The sequence below is a fragment of the Colias croceus genome, chromosome 23 (assembly GCF_905220415.1).
Source record: "Colias croceus chromosome 23, ilColCroc2.1".
NCBI lineage: Eukaryota > Metazoa > Arthropoda > Insecta > Lepidoptera > Pieridae > Colias > Colias croceus.
The window spans coordinates 6,244,120-6,263,857 of NC_059559.1; the positions used below are offsets into that span (position 1 = coordinate 6,244,120).

Genomic DNA, 19,738 nt, shown 5'->3' on the forward strand with positions numbered 1-19,738 from the left:
ATTTGATCCGACAAAACGAAACTGTATATTAAGTAACTTAGATTAATTTTTCGTAATCACTACAGTATTTGTTGGCTCCGTACACAAACATATTATAGTTAGGTATAATGTTCCATACATTGCTAAATCCGCCTAGACTAGACGAACTCGACTCAGTAACGGTTCAAATTTTGAAATGCTCAAACACTAGTATCGAACTACACATGCAAGAAAGTCATAAAGAAATGGTTACAAACGCTATCTTTTGAAGAAACCGAACAATTACTTAAAGGACCACTGAGCTAACACACATGCCTTCACTCACAAACAATGACACATACTCACACACACACACTCTCACACACACACACGCAAACACACACACACACACACTATCACGAACACGCGTGCTGCAAACCGCAAAATAATGTACTTTGTGTTTTTCTTTTATTTTTTTTATTAATTGTATTAACTTCCATTACATTAGATTATTTACCTACTTGTTAACTCTCTACTGTCCATAACATATGTATATAACCAAGAAGCGCAACTCAGGGTCCCAAGACACAAGTATTTCACTTAGTTTGGGATCCACTGTCGTACTTTAATTGTAAAACATAAAATGGACAAATAAATTTATTTCATTTCATTTCATTTCATTTCATTTCACTTCTTGACTCCGTTTTATATACCAAATCATAAGTCGTATGTTGATCTGTTCCATTTATATGCACTTGCATGATATTGACATGGGGATATGAAATTAGGGCTAACAAAAAATCTCCTGAGTTTTATGCAAGTTGAAGAAGTTGACCGTAATTCAATTGAAACTTATAGAAAATGTTGTGAAACTAAAAATACGGAACCCTAAAAAGATAGATATTTACGAACCTTTCGTCATACAGTGACGGTGATAATTCTCAAGTAGTATGCATCCTACAAATAACAACCTACCTCTTGAATCATCATTAAATATCAAGATAATTATCATAATATTTATTGACATGTAGCGTTCGCCTTTGCCCTGATTCTGATATCAATCTGATAAAATAATTAAAATGTTAGATTTAGGTCAAACAAATGACGACTCATATTCCTGCACAAATTATCCATTGCGGAGTAAATATGAGTGTACGCAGATCGCCAACACGTTTAACCAGCAGTGGTGCAGTGGGTACTACCGGTGGATCGCATCCCGATCTATCGAAGCTAAGTTCGTTTTCTACGAGTTCTACGCCAACTGATACTCAAATTACTTACAGAAAACGGAAACAACCGCTAGAACAAGATTGCAGATTTAGTGATGATATGAAGGATATTCGGTCGGAGCTGAGCCGTATTAGTACATTACTTGAAAAATATGTATGCTCAAATGAACAAAATAGTAAACAAAATTCACGAAAACATTTCTGAGGTAAAAACACAAATTACCGAAATTAAATCGTCCAACGAACAATCTTTGAATTTAATTCGCCAAAATACGAATCAAATCAATGAAATTAAGTCATGAGCATGTATGATAATTACTGAACAAAACATATTATTGAAGAGTACTATTTCTCAATTAGAATCCCAGATAAACCAGGGTGAGAGTAAAATAAAATTACTGAAATTAAATCTTCAATCAATAAATCAGTCAGTCATGAGCCAACTCATAGGGTTTTACGTCTAAAAATCAACTTCATATAAATAAAAACTTAATCAAGGAACTACGGGACAGAAAGAGCCGCGAAAAAAATGTAATTTTTGCTGGTTTCCCAGAATTGACATTTTATAACTCAGAGGAGAGGAAATCTAAAGACAACTACGAAATTTTAAAAATTACCTCACTAATAAGTTCAGACTTACCGAAGCCAGTAAAAATATATAATTATAAATAAGCTTAAAAACTTACTTCAAACTGTAGTACAGGGCTTGATGGTATTACTACAAAAGCAATTAAATGCATCAAAGAAAAATTAAATCATACCTTAAGCGACTGTTTTAACCAAGCCATAATTCAAAGACGTTTTCCGGACTCGTTAAAAATAGCGAAGGTAACTCCTATCTATAAGAGTGGCTCAAAATTTGAACCTGGTGACTATAGGCCAATTTCGGTTTTGCCAGTATTGTCAAAAATATTGGAGAAGATTTTACACACGAGATTAGAAAAATATTTAGACTCATTTAATTTTATTTCAGTGCGTCAATACGGATTTAAGCCAAAAAGTAACACTCTGTCAGCGACTATGGACCTAACTATTTAAATGAAACAGAACATTGACACAAACAATATAGTTTTGGGAGTGTTTATTGACCTACAAAAGGCCTTCGATACCGTTTCTCACGAACTTTTAATAAAGAAATTAACATCCATTAACATTAATGGTAAAGCACTAGATATGCTGAAATCATATTTAAAAAATCGATAAATATTTCACAAATAGTTAAAATAGATAACCACGATAGCATTCCCTTACCAATTACATGTGGCATACATGGTTCGATTCTAGGCCAATTGCTTTTTTTAATTTATATTAATAATTTACAAGATTTAAAGCTAAATGGTCACCTAACACTTTATGCGGATGACACTTGTCTGTTTTATTTTGTTCCCTCTATACATGACATGATAGCGCAAGCACAAAATGAATTAAATAAATGGTTTCAATGCAATCTCCTAAAAATAAATATATCTAAATTCAAAGCTCATAACAAAATTATTCCGCCATACGCTCCATTTAAAATTAACGGTGTTGTATTAGAACATAAAACCCACGAGAAATAACCTAGATTTGCGAATCGGCAGCTCTCTGAAATGGAATTATCACATCGACCATCTAAAAAATAAATTATCAGCACTTCTTAGATCTCTGCGTAATATTACTTCTTGCATACCTACCCCATAAATTACGCCACACCATCTACAACACGTTAGCAAAGCCGCACCTAATGTATTTAATAGAAGTCTGGGGGAGTGCTTACAAAAATAAATTAGCGCCACTCCAAATTTTACAAAATAAAATCATTAAATCATCTTAAACTATCCTTTTTTAACTTCTACAAATAAAATCTACGACGACACTAAAATAATGAATTTAAAACAATTATACTTTTATAATACGTGTATGTTCATCCGCAAAGCGCTACATAAAAACATAAATACAAATATTATAATCTCAACATCAAATCGCCACTATCCTAATAGACGAGCTAGCTATCTTGCCCTCCCGAAGATCCGAACAAATTATGGAAGGCGAACGGCAACATACGTTTCTTTAACGGAAATAAATGTCTTTAAACCTTCAAATGGCTAAGGCCGCAAGCAACCAATGGCTGAGCTCGGTGGGCTCTGATTGGCTCATTTGAATCGGATCAACAAGAGCTTAAACGCAAAAAAGGTGGATTTGTATAAAAAGCACGTAATTATTATTATTACTGATGGTTACACTTGTGGCTCCGTTCGGATCCACATACGGACGGTGGTGTGGCAATGGATCCACAAATACCAACCGGATCAACAAGTGAAAACGGATCAAATAATTACTAACTATATGGCACGTTTGATCAACATAGTGCCCGTGGAGATATCTATATATATATATATATATATATATATATTTTAATTTTTAGTATTTGTTGTTATAGCGGCAACGGAAATACATCATTTGTGAAAATTTCAGCTTTCTAGCTATTACGGTTTATGAGATACAGCCTGGAGACAGACAGACAGACAACGAAGTCCCAGTAAATAGGATCCCGTTTTACCGGTTCGGTACGGCACCCTAAAAATCAAGGAATGCTATAATTGTCTGTCGGCTCGCAGTCGGGTAATAATTCGTCGACAATTTTAATGCAAAATAAGTCTTATTCTTGTTAACTTTCCTCAAAGCAAACTCATTTATATTCATAGTGGAAATTATGACTCATGGAAAACTACGGGGATTTCACTTTGAGTAGGTATAATAAAACTTTTACAGTTTATCTAGAATTTTATCATGTATAACTTATATTGTTACATATATAAGTAGGTATAAACAAAGTATTTCCATCTCTGTACAGTTTTACAAGAGTAAAAACAATATTTTACCTACCTCCTGTGAAGTAGTGTCAGAGTATATGTACCTATTTGGTGCACACCAAGAAGCTTATATCTGCGTTTTTCCATTACCCGGCCCGGCACCGGCACCGGCAAAATTGCATATGTATTGCATATTTATATGAATTGTCATATTAGTATTGTACCACTCACCGGGCGTAAACCGGCATCGACACCGGCGCAATGGAAATACGAAGTCCCGGTGCCGGTACCGGTCCCCGACCATGCCGTTGCCGTGCCGGAGCCGGGCCGGGTAATGGAAAAACGCCCGCCAAGTTAGGTGTGAAAGGGACAAAAAACAACCAAGCGTCATTCAAGGTCATACCTTCCCGTGACAAGTCAACATTCATAGTGCAATCTCCAGTGTATTAGTTATAAGCTTCTTGGTGCAAACTAATTAACAGGGGCCGTATTATGACATCTTATTTCCAGACAGTTTACGCCATGAATTGAACTGACTGGCAAATTCATATTATGATTGCACTAACCATGACTGGTTGTTGCGATATGAATTTGCCAGTCAGTTCAATTTACGGCGTAATCTGTCTGGAAATAAGAGTAAAGAGACCATAATACGGCCCCATAAATAAAAAATGTAAATGATGTCTCTGGACAATATTCCAGAGGTGGCGCAAACACCCTGTGATGGCGGGTGCCTTTAAAAAAAATACGGCCCCAGAGTAGCTTTTTCTTATTATAATGTTTACAATTTACATAATTATTTATATACATATAACATTAAAAACAGATCAGTTAAGTCGTAACTCGTAACATACGATTACGGCTTACTAGAACCGGTCTTAATTTAATTATATTAATATATTTAATTAACAACAGTTAAAAATAACTACAACTTTACGTCAACTATTAATTTTAAAAATAACGCGAAATCAATCTTTATTTGCATATTATGTCAATCACGTCAAAACGGCTTCACCGATATGAATGTTGTTTAGTTCACTAGAAGGAAATAATGAAAAACATGTGGAAAAAATGTTTATTCGGCGATCACTAAAAAGTAGGTACTCGACCGATTAAAAAATCCTTCATCTTTTAGATCGTACCGAGTGTGAAAATTGTCCTGAATATTTATATATTATTTTATTTTCTTATAATTTGGAAAATGGATAAGCAGAATCAAGTCGATGTTATTTATCTCGATTTCCGCAAAGCTTTTGACCGTGTTGATAATGATGTACTGTTGTTGAAGTTAGCAGATCATGGATGTGGCCCGACTTTGCTCAAGCTGTTTTCTAATTATCTTAGGGATCGGAAACAATTTGTAAAATATGGCCCGTATATTTCAGAGTCTTATTCTACTCGATCTGGTATAAGTCAAGGATCAAATCTTGGTCCTTTGCTGTTTTTATTACTGATAAACGATTTACCGGATGTAATTGAAAAGTAGGATATCTTACTCTTTGCCGATGATGTTAAAATATTTAAAGTCATTAAATCGGATGAAGATTACTGCCGCTTGCAAACAGACGTAGATGCAGTTTATATGTGGAGTGTGGAGAACAAACTACACTTTAATATTGACAAGTGTGAATTTATGACATTTAGTCGTTCAGCCTATATACGGAACTATGTTTATAGTTTAGGCACAGAATACATAATAGTAGCTAAACGCTAGTTTCGGACAGGATCGAATATCGCGTGTGATTAAAGTGCGCGACTTAGGTATCACATTTGTGCCTCATCTTTCATTTCATGAGCATATTCACAATGTTTCTAACGCTGCATACAAACGTTTAGGATTCTTACTGCGCAACTCTGTCGGACTTTCAGATAGCGCTATTAGAGTTCTCTACTCGGCACTTGTTAGGAGTATTCTAGAGACGAATTCCGTTGTCTGGAGTCCCTACGAGAAAAAATATATCCTTATGTTGGAGCAGGTGCAAAAGAAATTCTTAAGGTCCTTGTATGCAAGAAGTTATAACTAATTATTACCCATATCTGTATCCCACAAAATTCTTGCTGGGTAGTTTGGGTTATAACTCGCTGGAACTTCGTAGAAGTCTATCAACTGTTAAATTTGCTCTTAACGTTTTATACAATAAAATAGATTCTAATGATTTATTAGAAATGCTCTTACGGCTAAATGTGCCTGATAATTATACACGGGCTCGAAGCCACCAACTGTTAGCTGCTTGGCGCACACGCACGGTTCAACGCCAGCAGTCTCCGGTGCCTCGCATGCTTTCGCTGCTGAACTCAATCCTCAATTCTGCACCAGTATATGATTTGTTTGTGTCAGGGATGGGAATGATAGGTGAAGAATGTAAGAGGTACCTAGAACTAAGGTTATAGTGATAAGTTTAGAATTAAGTTTAATATATGTATGGTTTGGCGTATGCCGTAAATAAAATATTTACGGATAAAAGTAACATACCTACCTAGTCTATTTTTATATTTATCTAATAATTTGATTGATTGTTTGAACGCGAAAATCTCAGGAACTACTGGACCGCTTTCAATCACTTCGATTACGATTATAATATTATGTAGGTACCTACTTTTAAAAATTGAAATAAATTGCAAGATATTCATTTACAGGAGCGAAGTCGGGCTATACATCTAGTATATATATATTTATAAGCTAGGTAGGTATAATAACCACAAAAATTACAAAACAAACATCTACGCGAGCGAAGCCAGGTCACACAGCTAGTATATAAATAAGAATGTTTATCAGTAACAGTTGCAATTAGTGTCTGTTCGCATTCCAGGGGATCGAGTTGGTTACAGTCTGAGAAACGATTTAACTGGACTGATAAAAGAGGGGTATGGTTTTTCGAGTGTATGTATGTGTATTTGATAGATTTTAGCGTAATTGAGAGATATATTTAATTGAAAAGTGATACTGGTTTCATCAAAATGTTGAAAAGAAAATGGCAGATTTTTAGCGCAACAATGTTTTTTAGGGTTCCGTACGGAAAGGGTAAAACGGGATTCGAATGTCGGATTTGCGCCACATTCCGACGTGATGAGATTTTTTATACTTTAATTTCATTTCATTGTACTCTAGTTTACCGCCCGCGGCTTCGCCCGCTTTGTCTAAAACCTAATAAATTATATACTAAAACCTTCCTCTTGAATCACTCTATCTATTAAAAAAAACCCGCATCAAAATCCGTTGCGTAGTTTTAAAGATTTAAGCATACAAAGGGACATAGGGACAGAGAAAGCGACTTTGTTTTATGATACCTAGTTGTATTTTCAAAAAAAGGCGATAAACTAAATACTAATGCGTCTTGATAAAAAATCATGAAAGTTCTTAATTTGCACAGTAGGTACAGTCTGGTCTAACTAACTAGGTAGGTTGATATACCTAAGTAAAATATGATTTATTTAACGAACATACACAGAGATAAAAACTTCAAACATTGTTTTTAGTTAAGCCACGGTATTGAATCATACGCGTTTATCAAGTTTTCTATTTATAAACTTATTGTTATAGGTATTATTTGAAAGTCACCTACCTACCTCCCAATGAAAATACTAAAAAAGGTTAACGTACCTACCAAATGTAATATAATTATAAAAATAAATATGTCAAGCTACCCACGATAAAAACCTCGTAATTATATTATGAATCATCACATAACAAAATTGCATTGCGAATAAGTTAAACCTAAGCTCTTAGTCATCTCTCAAATTTGAGATCATGAAACAATCGAAGTTCGTACAACCGCGCTAAAAGTTAACACAAATAAAAGTTATGAAAACTCACTCTGGTAGTTCGCGGCTGATGACGTCACCGCCGACCAAATATAATCCAGGGCCCTCATGATACAGAACACCATCACGCTCCACACAAAAATACAACTTATCGAAGACAGGTACAGTCAAATCGACAAACTCATTCGACTTTTCAGCTATAAAATTACCGGAACACACATCACCACGATTCTTAACTCGGGAGGTTAAAGACCATTCACGCAAACCACCAGACACTTTTATGCGATAATTACAATTGAACTCATCGCACAATGCGTTATCTACGTCCACCGATGTTATCCATGGCGACACGGCGAGCGTGTTTATTAAAAATAATAAAAGTATTAAACCACTAGTCCGTAACACACGCACAGCCGCCATGACACACGGAACGCGAATGAATTATGAAACGAAAAATGAAAATACGGGACGGGAATATCGATTCACATTGATTCCGAATCGAGTTGCAACTCGAATGAAGGTTTCGATTTATTTATTATCTGTTGTGTATTAAGCGTATAGACCATAGTGATGTAATTGATAATTATCGATAATTGGTATTTCATGTTATGTGTGTTATAAAGAAAAATATCAATAATAAAAAAATTGTGAGAAGGAACATAAATAATTTTCTTATTAGACTCTTATGTGCTTTTTAAGTTGATTCCAATTTGAAGAGTTTTAACAATATTACTTGCTCTGTGAGTTATAACTTCTTTACTATCGAGTTATGTTTTATCATGTGTTTTATATTATTCGATTCAGTTGTTCTTAACTTAAACATTACACAACACTAGTGTTATTTAAGGTTGTCGTTAAAATAATCTTCATTTAAGATTAAAGATAATAAAGTGTAAACGATAACGTTTGTAGGTTAAATTATGTAAACTGATTAAATGCAATGTCACGTGTTGGATTTGAATTTTAAACATAGTTTATCTGCAGACAAATATGCAAAATACCAAGTTTTAAAAGCTGATATTTTAGTTAACTGTAACTATGATTTTCGCATTTAACAAGTTTCTTTTTGTAGGTAGGTAGTGTGTATTGTGTTTTTGCTTTTGGGAGTTTGCGTGTATGTTTTAAACCCGGTAATTCAATAATAATCAATGAATGAAATTTCTTATTGCACAATATTTTTATACAAAAATTGCAATAACATTGAAAAGTTGGCGCGAAAGATAAACTTATATCTCGCTAGCGATTCTATTTACGTAGGTTATATACTTACGTACGTAGGTTATCAGCTGATTATGAATAAGTAATTCTGTTTTAACAAAAATCTAAAAACCACCTTTAGAACTAGATCAAATGTAATCGATAACAACTTTGAAATAAATGAAGAGTTAGGTAGGTACTTAGATTTTTCCAAGATTCCATGACCAGCCCCTGACCTGATCATGTACCAACTGGGAGGTATATTTCTCTCAAACTCTTTCAATCAAAACAAGAATTTTCGAAATCGGTGCAGGCGTCATAGAGAAATCGGGGAACATACATAAAAAAGAGCGTGTGTGCCGAGCAGAAGAAGTCAAACTTCTTTGGCAAGATTCAAAGATATATCCATTGAGTTACTATTACTAGGTACGATAACTCAATGGAAGCTTATATCAAATTTTTTACCGCCTTACTCCATGACATAACGGTATTGCCAATTGCCATGACGCGACCTTGAAGTTTTACTCTCAACGAGCTTAGAAGTTTCACTTCAAAAAAAAAGATACCGACGAATTGAGAACCTCGTATTTTTTAAATTGGTAAAGAAGAAAGTGTATTTTTTTCATGTAGATAGCATCACTAGGTTACTAGATATGCTAACTACCTACCTACCCACAGTACCTACCTATACTTATTGGACTACTAATTTATTGACGTGTATCGAGTGTTGATTTCGATCAGCGGACGTGTACTTACGTGTTTTCCCATTTAATTTAATTTTTAATAAAACGGGCAAGTGTGTGTCGGGCATATGAAAGAGAAGGGTTCAGATATGAAGTTCAAATAAAATAAATAGTACCTAAGTAATAATTTTTGATTTCTTTCGAGAGCACGACCAATATTATAAATGCAAACGTAGAAGTTCCAAAAAGAGAAAAAAAAACCTTGATGCTAGTGTACTGTCTGTTATCAGTTTATTGTTTAGTTACTTCTGTGTATCTAGTCATTTGTGCTTTTGATGTAGATAATTCGACAACAAAAAAAAATTAAGTAGTCTAAGTAGGTACCTATAGTTACAATATATTTCCGCCTGCGGCTCCACCCGCGTTTTCAAAGGAAAACCCGCATAGTTCCCGTTCCCGTGGGTTTTCCGGGATAAAATCTTCCTTAGTTCTCAAGCGTCTGCGTACCAAATTTTAAGTAAATCCATGCAGTACTTTTTAAGATAAGCTTGGACATACAGACAAATTGACAAACAGACAAAAATTTAAAATTCTAAATTCCCATTAAATTCCCATTCCCGTAAAACCTATCCTATGTGTTAATCCAAGTTACCCTCTATATGTGTGCTTTTCATTGTAATCGGTTCAGTAGTTTATGCCTTATGGGTGAAAACTATACATACAAACCTTTCCTCTTTATATTAGTATAGATTTACATATTGTGGATTTACTGTTTACATGATGGATTTTTGAGACGAGTCAGTATTACACACAGTGACACAGGTCAGTATTAGTCGAATTACGAATACGGTCAGATTTCCCGTATTTTTTCAACTTGAATTTAGTTGCAAAATATTAAGTATAACTCGACCAAGCTATGTTTGCACCTCGCGTCGATTAGGTACGTCACACTAACACATACTACGGTCTGCAAAAAAAGATTGGCTATGACTTAAAAAAAGTAAACAAATGTTTGTTAGATTTTATTTTGTTAGTTTGTTAGATTTTTGGAAGGTGAGCGGGAAAGCGTGCAGGGCGCAGCATTCCAACGGGGTGCAAACTTAGCTTGGTCGAGTTGTAGATTTCCGGAATATTTATTGTTTTTTCGTACAAAATGTTATGAATGATTGATACGTTATGGATGGTCTTCTGGGAACGTTTTCCTACACCTTTTTTTTATCAAATCCATGCCTGTAATCATCCTGTAACATAGGACACAAGATTTTTTTTTGTGATACTTAAGTACATTGTTTATCTGATCCATGGAACCCTAAAAACAACGCATCAACGCAAGTGTTTTGAAAAAATTACGCAAAGATTTACGTAATTCAATGCGATACAATCGATTGATTATCTCTTATCAAAATCACACAGATAGGCTGTGATTTTCTTTGATTAGAAGTTTTTATCGGTTTTTTTTCTAGTAATGTAGGTAAATCTGAATAACTCTGATATAGTTTTTTATAAGTAATCGATTCATATAATTTAATCGAAAAAAATATTGTTCCGGACAGATGTTCAATGATATTAGTAACTAGCTACTCGCCCTTCTTCTCTCGCTTTGTCTAAAACCTAATAAATTATATACTAAAACCTTCCCCTTGCATATTAAAAAAATAGTTTGAAAAATCTAAGCATACAGACATCGAGGTCGGAATGCGACTTTGTTTTGTTCTATGTAGTGGTGAATGGTGATGTGGGATTGCCGATTGCCCCACACGCAGAAAATTGTTGTACCTAATCCAGGGATTGGCTTTTCCTCATACTTTTACTACCTACTTATTACAAAATAGGTTTCCGCCCGCAAAGAAAAACCCGCATAATTCCCGTTCCCGTGGAATTTCCGGGATTGCGTCATCACAAATTTCATGAAAATTGGTTCAGTAGTTTAGGCGTGATTGAGTAACAGACAGACAGACAGAGTTCTTTCGCATTTATATTATTAGTATGGATGGATAAATGCAGGATCGGGGCGTAATGAACTTTTGGACTTCTTGAGATTTATTTTTAGACCACAATCTATTTTTTAAATAATTTATAACAGAGTAATAGCCGTCTTCACCCCCGATCCCAATAAAATACAAAATAAAAGAGAAAGAGCATTCCTCATTCCACAGCCTCATTCGCTCTCTGCTTCACATTCACTCAAAGTCATCTTCGTTCAAAAAATAATCTAACACACGTTCTGAAACACAAATTAGTCATTCATCTCATCTTATCATCCCACATAAATACATATGTACACCGTACAGTGCCGTAGCCCGTACACTAAAAGGGCACTTGCGACTACTACGAATGAAAGAAAATTATTTTGTACCCCAGTTTTTCATTCAACAGTTATTTTCTCCAAAGCGAAGACAAATCAACAAACTATAAGTCGCCTCATGTTCCGAAAACTCTTTTGTGATAATATGTACCTAGGGGCCGTATTACTTCTCGGCCGTATAGTAAGTACTCTTTGGTTTACGCCCTGAATTGAACAGACTGGCAAGTGGCAAATTCAAATTATGATCGCAATTTGATCGCAATAGCCATGAATTTGCCAGTCAGTTCAATTGACGGCGTAAACCAAAGAGTACCTATAATGTATAATAGGCGTAAACTGTCTGGAAATAAGAGGTCAAAATACGGTCCCTTATGTTGCGGAATATAATTAAGCTTCTAGAAATTCATAACTAGCTAAATTATTATTAAAAATTGTGAAGAAAAGAATGCGAGTTCATCAATACCAAAAATTTATAACAACCTGATTTTGTATTGAAACTTTAAAATAAAGGCATCTAGAAGAAATGAAAAACAATTTATAATCTACGTATTATACCTTCTTAATCGAATAACTATTGATAGCTTAGAATCGATAGTGAAAGATTTTTCAGTGATAATATTACGATAAAAGATAAAAAAAATTAACAATACAGCATACCACAGCAACATACAGTAGGTAGTTGATTATTATTAAAATTGGCAACATTTTAGGCGCCGCGCCGGCATTGGCTATGAGACTCCTTTCGTGGCACATTCAGATTAGAAAACATTTTATGCAATGATATTATATATAGAAACAAGAGGTAGATACGTTACCAACGCACCAAAACGTAAACCGTGAATTGGTCCTAATTGGGACCAGTGGAATCAGTCAGATTGTGACTTGTGACAGCGAACGTACATGCTGATATAAACGTTAAAATTATCAATAATGCCTTCTTGTGTGTTCAGAAAGTGCACAAATTACGATAGTAAAATAAAGAAAGATAGAGGAATATCATATCACAGGTAAATGTATTAAAATATTATAATTTTAGAGCAAAAATAACAATTTGCAATTATTAATGAATGTCACTTGCTTGACACTTGTATTGAAATAATGAAAGGGATAAAACATTGCTTCAATCACTAGTGTGACAAAGCTAGCGCACATTGTGTTCAAAGATTATCATGTAGATACGATTATTGAAAATAGAACGGCTATTTTATTAATTTCGATTTGGGTAAATACTTGATTATATTTATATTTAAATCCACACAGTGCATGTAATTAACAAATATATCTATTTATTATATGCAATGAAATCGTGATGGCAAAAATGTTTGTTTGCAAAAATGATGTTGAATATACGTATACATTAAAGAAAAGATTATCGCTACTGACGAAAAATGCTATTTGCTTTTCTGTAAATAGCTATTGAACATACATTTTATTTGTGTTTTAGATAAAAAAGGGCTTATACTTCGTCCTTTCTTTTATTTCATACTTTTTTTCATCTAGGCACCACTATTATTATATCCTACAAGTTGGAGTGATGACCTTGTACGGGTTCCGGGAACTGCCTTGAAACGAATAGCGTAAGATCGGTCCGTATGGAGTTCTATAAGGAGGACTATGCTCAGCAGTGGGTGTTTATCGGGTGAAATGATGATGACCGAAAACGAACACCACAGCTAGTAATAAATGCTTAATACAGTTATATCTCCAAAAAAGTTTTTTTCATTTTAATACAACTTCATAATAATAATTAAATAATAAATGAAATTGTCACATTTGTTTACGTGTGCAGGAAACGTAACATCTATAACATTGAACCTTCTGTGTCGTTAGTCTATGCCAATTGCCATGGCAACTATTTGTTTATTTATATTTAATTGGTGAATTCTTGTGACTTTTGCTTACACCTGCGCGGAAGTGACAAACTATCTTTGTCTTTTTTGTTTATATCATTTTATTAGAGCCATCTCTCTTATACAGTCTGTCAATGTAATAAATTAAGTAAAATGAAACTTGTATTTGTGTGTGCCTGACACTGCATAGGAAGCATTTTTTTTGGATATCTTGTGAGTATATAACGTATCTATACATAAAATATCATTGATTTTATGCATGTAAAAATGAAAAAAGAAACGTCCATCCAAATAGGTCTACTAGCATAAATTAATATTACAAAGCTGACGAGTTTGTTTCATAGGAACTATTAGAAATTATCTAATTTACGACTATTGAAAGTATTGTATTGGAAAGTCCATCATCGAATATCAAATAAGTCTGACTTATTATAAAGCTGAAGAGTTTGTTTGAACGCGCTAATCTCAAGAACTACTGGTCCGATTTGAAAAATTCTTTCGGTGTTAGATAGCCTATTTATCGAGGAAGGCTATATGCTTTATATCATCACGCTGAGACCAACAGGACCAGAGCACTGCGGGACACAGCTAGTCTATTATAACATCACTATTCAATGGGATCTATATAAAAATAATAAAACACACGGAACCAAAACACAAATTTATTATACATATTACGGAATATTAGCTAGATAATCTTTAACATGAGCCGGTTCCAGTCTCCGGAAGCCACTTGCATCGCATATCCCCACTTCAATATTGTCCGCAGTCATTTGTCCCTCGAAACCCTCTTTGAGAGTTAAAATGGCTGTGTGCACTGCGTCATCTAATTCTAGCTCTTCTGTGTATCTGAAATTGTATGAAATATGTATAGATGACTATTTATGTGTTTTTTATTCTGTGGTAAATCTGACAAGATTGTGTAAAATAGAAAACATTTTCAAAATCAAGTGATCAAGACTTAGTTTTATCTAAAGCGTAGCAAAAAAATAATAATATGTATTATTAATATTAACTGCTTGGTCAAAATCTTGGAAAAAACCTTACAAAAAACTTGAAAATGAACAATGTTTCAACCAAACCACAAAATTATGTAACGTATGAAATTTACAAATAAAAATACTTTTATAGAAAAATAATTGCTGCACTCCATTCTAACAGGAGAGGGGCAATCAGAATTGAATATTTTGAAAGACACTCATCACAAAGACATTCATTATATATACTTAAATATAAAAAAAGAATCACTTTATTATTTTCTATCTAATTGATTTTTATCTTTTTCTTTAAAGTTAAACAAATACTAAACTGTATTTAATGCTATAAAAATAAACACATTACTATAATAAAACCAACCTCTTCTCCAAGAAAGTTTTTCCGTTATTAAAGTTCTTCCCCATAGCGGTGGCTTTCCACGCAAAGTATGCCCCGGACGGGTCACACTGGAACAAGTACGGACGGTCCCCGTCCCACCCGCAGATTAGGAGCGACACTCCGAACGGACGGACACCACTGAATTAAAAACACACTTTTTAAACATATTCAATTAATACAAAAAAAAGACGTGTGTCACTCGGGGACTGCCGCGGTAAAGCTATTGCATGCTATGCCTTCAAGCCACACCTCCGCCCGTCGGAGTGGGGAGCGTGAGGTTTTTTCGTTACGGAGTTTCTCGATTCGGTCCCCGCGCTCAAGGCCCGCGATAGAAGCTATGCAATAGCTTAAAATGGCTTTTTCATTAAAATGAAGGTGTTCTCGAAATACATAAATAGCCTTCGGTGTTGCATACAATACTATGTATAAATTTTTATATACGGTCAATCCGGATAATCGTGAAAAAGGGTGATTGGAAACAACTCCTCTTACACTTTTAAATAACTCTTTTTTTACAACTGAATAATATATAGATCCAAATCCAGTTTTAAACATTTGGAAATTCAACTGACTGATAATAGAAAAAAAATTCATGTTAATTGCTTAAAATCCTCCCCCCCTCCCCTGTTCACACCATGGCTATATACACAATTTATAATAACTCACACCCACATGCGAAATCAACTATAGTAATCCATAGCTCATGTGTTTTATCACGAAAGAGTGACACACACATACATCTGTCCTCAAAAACTTTTATAACATTTGTAGGATAGAAAAGAAGTAATTTACTGTTTATAATACAAGTTAGAATATATATACTTATATACCAACATACCCAGACTGCGTATACTCTTGCATGACGGTAGCGACTCTCTGCACTAGTTGTGCAGTAGGTATGGGCTCATGGTACATCAGGTAATACTGCTGCGCCATCTTGCGAGCCTGCGTCACGAGGAGACGGTAGTCCGGACCCATGCCGGAATAGACCATACCTGGGATGGAGAAATAGGTGGTTAAAAACTAGCAATGATTGTATTAGATTTTGTCATTAAATATGCCAGTAAATAAACATTTTCTTTCTTTCTTTCATTATGATTAATGGGTGACCAAAGTTTTAAATTCCTTTCCATTTTTTTTATTGTAAGGCCGGCTGTACACAGATTGCTCAAGCAGTTAACGGCTGAGCAACGTAAACGGACTGCTCGAGGGGTAGGTCGTTGCCTGCTCGAACTATCGCTACAAACCGCGCAATTGAAGAGATCGCAACTGCTTGAGCAATCCGTGTACGGCAATGAATGAATGTCTGTTGTTCACCGTGCAGTCGCAGCTTCAAGCCATCGGTCTCAACTTATTGAAGTGGTCTGTGTACGGCCGCCCTAACAGCATACAATATAGATAAATGAAGTGACTAAAGACAGAAGATCAAGTTGTACACTTATTGAATGTAATAAACTTAGATTATGGATTGGTCTCCGCGCGCGCGCTACGACTAGATACCGCTCCACCTAAAAACAATAGCTCCGTGAGTGCGGCAACTCAGTTCTGTAGTGTGTGTAAGGCGATTTGTAAGGACGCTAGTGTGTGTGAAGAATTGTACTGCCAGCTACATAAATTGAAGTTTGAAAAATATTTTTATTTCATTTTGGCCTTGCCGGGAATCGAACCCATGACATGTGACTCAAATCCACTTGCGATGCCACTATACTATCACAAAGGTTTTTTAAAAGTAAAAAAGCGGTAATAAAAAAAGTAACATATATATGAGTCAGTTAAACAAGGTTAAACAGAAATAAATTATTGTTATTATCATTTTTTTTATAATATGCGTTAGTAATAGTATTGAAAAAAAAAAACATTATGAATAAAATAAGTTCAAATTAAAAGTGTGTTTTTGGGATATGCAGTACGGCAACACTAAATGGCGTCGTATTTTCGTAAACAACATTTTCAAAGTACAGGTGAAATATTGAATAATACGATTATTCCTGATGGTACGTAATCCCAGTGTCTTTCTTATTATTTGTTGTATTTTTTTTAAACAGTTTTATGGCACAAACAGGCATTTTACTTCAGGTTTTGTCCAAAATCTTTAGAAACTATCGGTACGCCCTCTCCACACAATGCTTGTGACACGACTGGCTCGGTTACGCCGATTTCGGCGTGCTTTTAGTTGCCGCATTTTTCGAGTACGCCGGCGGTATCTAGTCGTAGCGCGCGCGGAGACCAATCCTTAATCTAAGGTAATAAATTATGTTTATCAAATTAATTTAGAATCTACATATATCACTATTGGTCCGGGAGCCAGAAGCAGATTTTATGACCAAGTTCCTCTCAAGCGGTAATTAGTAAAATGCATCAAAGTATAGTATTATGAAGCCTCGTGAACGTCAGCTGGAGCTCGGTTGGGGGGGTGAGCGGTTGTAGCCTCCCACGCACGTAAGAAAAAAAAGTATATTCATTCATTTCCTCTCAGCTAAAAATTTGTCAAATTGTAGCTAACCCAATATCTCAACGAAAAATAATAATCAGCTGGTTACAGCATGGTGTATTATACGTCAGCTGGTGTCTCGAATATAATGAGACATTAACAAAATCATCGAGATACGTGGAATTCCATCAACATAAGTCCCCGTAAAAGATAAGTTATTAACTTTATTAATTATATATTAAACTTTTTTTTTTATAATTATAGTTAACTAATGTTTTTAGTGGGTTATTTCATATTTATTACACTTTTAGGTAGTTATGTGAATTTGATGATATGATAGTTATTTTTAAATGCAGTTTATAATATTTGTAAAAACATGTTTACCGATGTGGCTGAATGTACGTAGTACCCCGATCATGCGCACAACTAACCACCTCCAAGTACCTTATTACTGTCTATATTATGCTAGCGTGTGTTGCTTGAATTTTTAAAAATAACGATAATAATTAAAGATATGTCATTTCATCTCAGATGAAAATTTGTGAGCTGATTGTTAATATACTGATGCGATAAATAAAAAAAATCAGCTAGCAATAATTCGAGGAAAACCTAGTCAGTTGATGCATATAAATTGGCAATAGATGCTTCTGTCTAACTCCTATGTAATAACTTTCAAAGTATCAGCTGACGGTTTTTCCACCAAGATACAGCCAGCTGACCTATATATATATCCACAGTTACATATAAGCTATCATCAGGTAAATTTTTGTTTGAGAGGAAATCACGGAAAATAATTTTATTTTTTTCACGTTCGAGACACCAGCTGACGTATAATACACCATGTTGTAACCAGCTGATTATTTTTTTTCGTTGAGATATTGGGTTAGCTACAATTTGACAAATTTTTAGCTGAGAGGAAATGAATGAATGTATTTTTTTTTCCAACGTGCGTGGGAGGCTACTACCGCTCACCCCCCCAACCAAGCGCCAGCTGACGTTCATGAGGCTTTATAATACTATACTCTGATGCGTCTGACGAATTATCTCTTGAGAGGAAATAATTAACCAAATTTGCACCTGGCTCCCTAACCATATACATAACTATGTATATTGAGATTTAAATACAATAAACTCAAACATTTATTTATTCAATTACACTTCTTTTAAAAGCACTTTCGAATCATCAATACATATTTTAACATTTACCACCAATTCAGAAAGCAGTATCTATGTAGAAGAACCAGCAAGAAACTCCATAGTTGCTCTTTTAATGGGTTCTAGATACTCAAGATACTTATTGTATTAATTTAGTTTATGTTAGAATAATATTATTCTATTAAGTCAAATTTGTTTCAGTCACTGACGGCTGATGCTAAACTGAGAAAGTTTTATTAACAAAGGAACATGAGGCAAAATATATGTTATATTTGGCATAAAAGTTGTGTTCTACATTTATATGCATTACTATTGAAGATAAATAAGGATTAGACTCACCGATATGTCCAGTGATCATCTCAACTTTGTTGACACTGTGCTCATCATACAGAATGCTTTTATGTTTGTTCTCTGTAGCTATAACCACTCCATTTGATGCTGAAACGATATAAATAAACTTTTAAAGCCAAACCATACATATAGTCTTTGTATTTTATAAGTAGTTACGAAGTTTTCAATAGAGCGTATAACCTATAGATTTTTCAATTTCTTACCTTTAATTCCGACGGAAGTCCCGCCGGCTGCTACAGCGGCTAAGGCATATTCAATTTGCACCAATTTTCCAGATGGACTGAAATATTAAAGAGTAATATAAAGATTTATAAAGAGGACATCACGAATCAAAGTTTTGTTTGTCATTGTTTTCGTAATTGAGGGGGAATTCAAAATTTAACTTTATGGGGTGTTAGAACAATTGATAAAGCACTCAAATATGCATGATTTGTTATAAGAAACAGCGTAAATAAATAAATTTACCTAAATGTTGTTAACGAGAAACTGTAACGTTCCGACGCCATGATTACAAAGCAAATTGTCAAAATTTTCGCTCTGTCATATTTCGGACTTCGGTGCTGGTTTGACAAATTTATGTTCGGATAATCGCCACGTATAATTAATAGTGTGTAGAAAATTAAATTAAAGTCATTGTTATTTTTATCAAAT

General features: G+C 34.5%; 2 protein-coding genes across 2 annotated transcripts in view; both read right to left on the reverse strand.

Annotated features, from left to right (window-relative positions):
* LOC123702359 (unextended protein-like) overlaps positions 1-8,189 on the reverse strand; it is a 49,283-nt gene extending 41,094 nt beyond the window's left edge. The window contains exon 1 of the mRNA XM_045650097.1: positions 7,794-8,189. Within this exon, the coding sequence (XP_045506053.1) occupies positions 7,794-8,161 (368 nt within the window). The 5' untranslated portion in view covers positions 8,162-8,189. The remainder of the gene's footprint in view (positions 1-7,793) is intronic.
* Positions 8,190-14,422: 6,233 nt separating this feature from the next.
* On the reverse strand, positions 14,423-19,639 carry LOC123702367 (proteasome subunit alpha type-2). Its single transcript, XM_045650108.1, has 6 exons — positions 19,553-19,639; positions 19,291-19,367; positions 19,076-19,174; positions 15,989-16,145; positions 15,133-15,288; positions 14,423-14,625 (listed from the first exon to the last, which is right to left on the reverse strand). Exons 1-6 carry the CDS (start codon positions 19,591-19,593, stop codon positions 14,451-14,453), a joined length of 705 nt encoding a protein of 234 aa, XP_045506064.1. The 5' UTR covers positions 19,594-19,639; the 3' UTR covers positions 14,423-14,450.
* Between the last annotated feature and the right edge of the window lie 99 nt (positions 19,640-19,738).

Coding starts and splice junctions, on each gene's coding strand:
- LOC123702367 (XM_045650108.1), bottom strand. CDS start 19,593: ATGGCGTCGGAACGTTACAGTTTCTCGTTAACAACATTTAG. Junction 19,368..19,552: donor TTCTCGTTAACAACATTTAG/GTAAATTTATTT, acceptor TTAATATTTCAG/TCCATCTGGAAAATTGGTGC. Junction 14,626..15,132: donor AAAACTTTCTTGGAGAAGAG/GTTGGTTTTATT, acceptor ATACAATTTCAG/ATACACAGAAGAGCTAGAAT.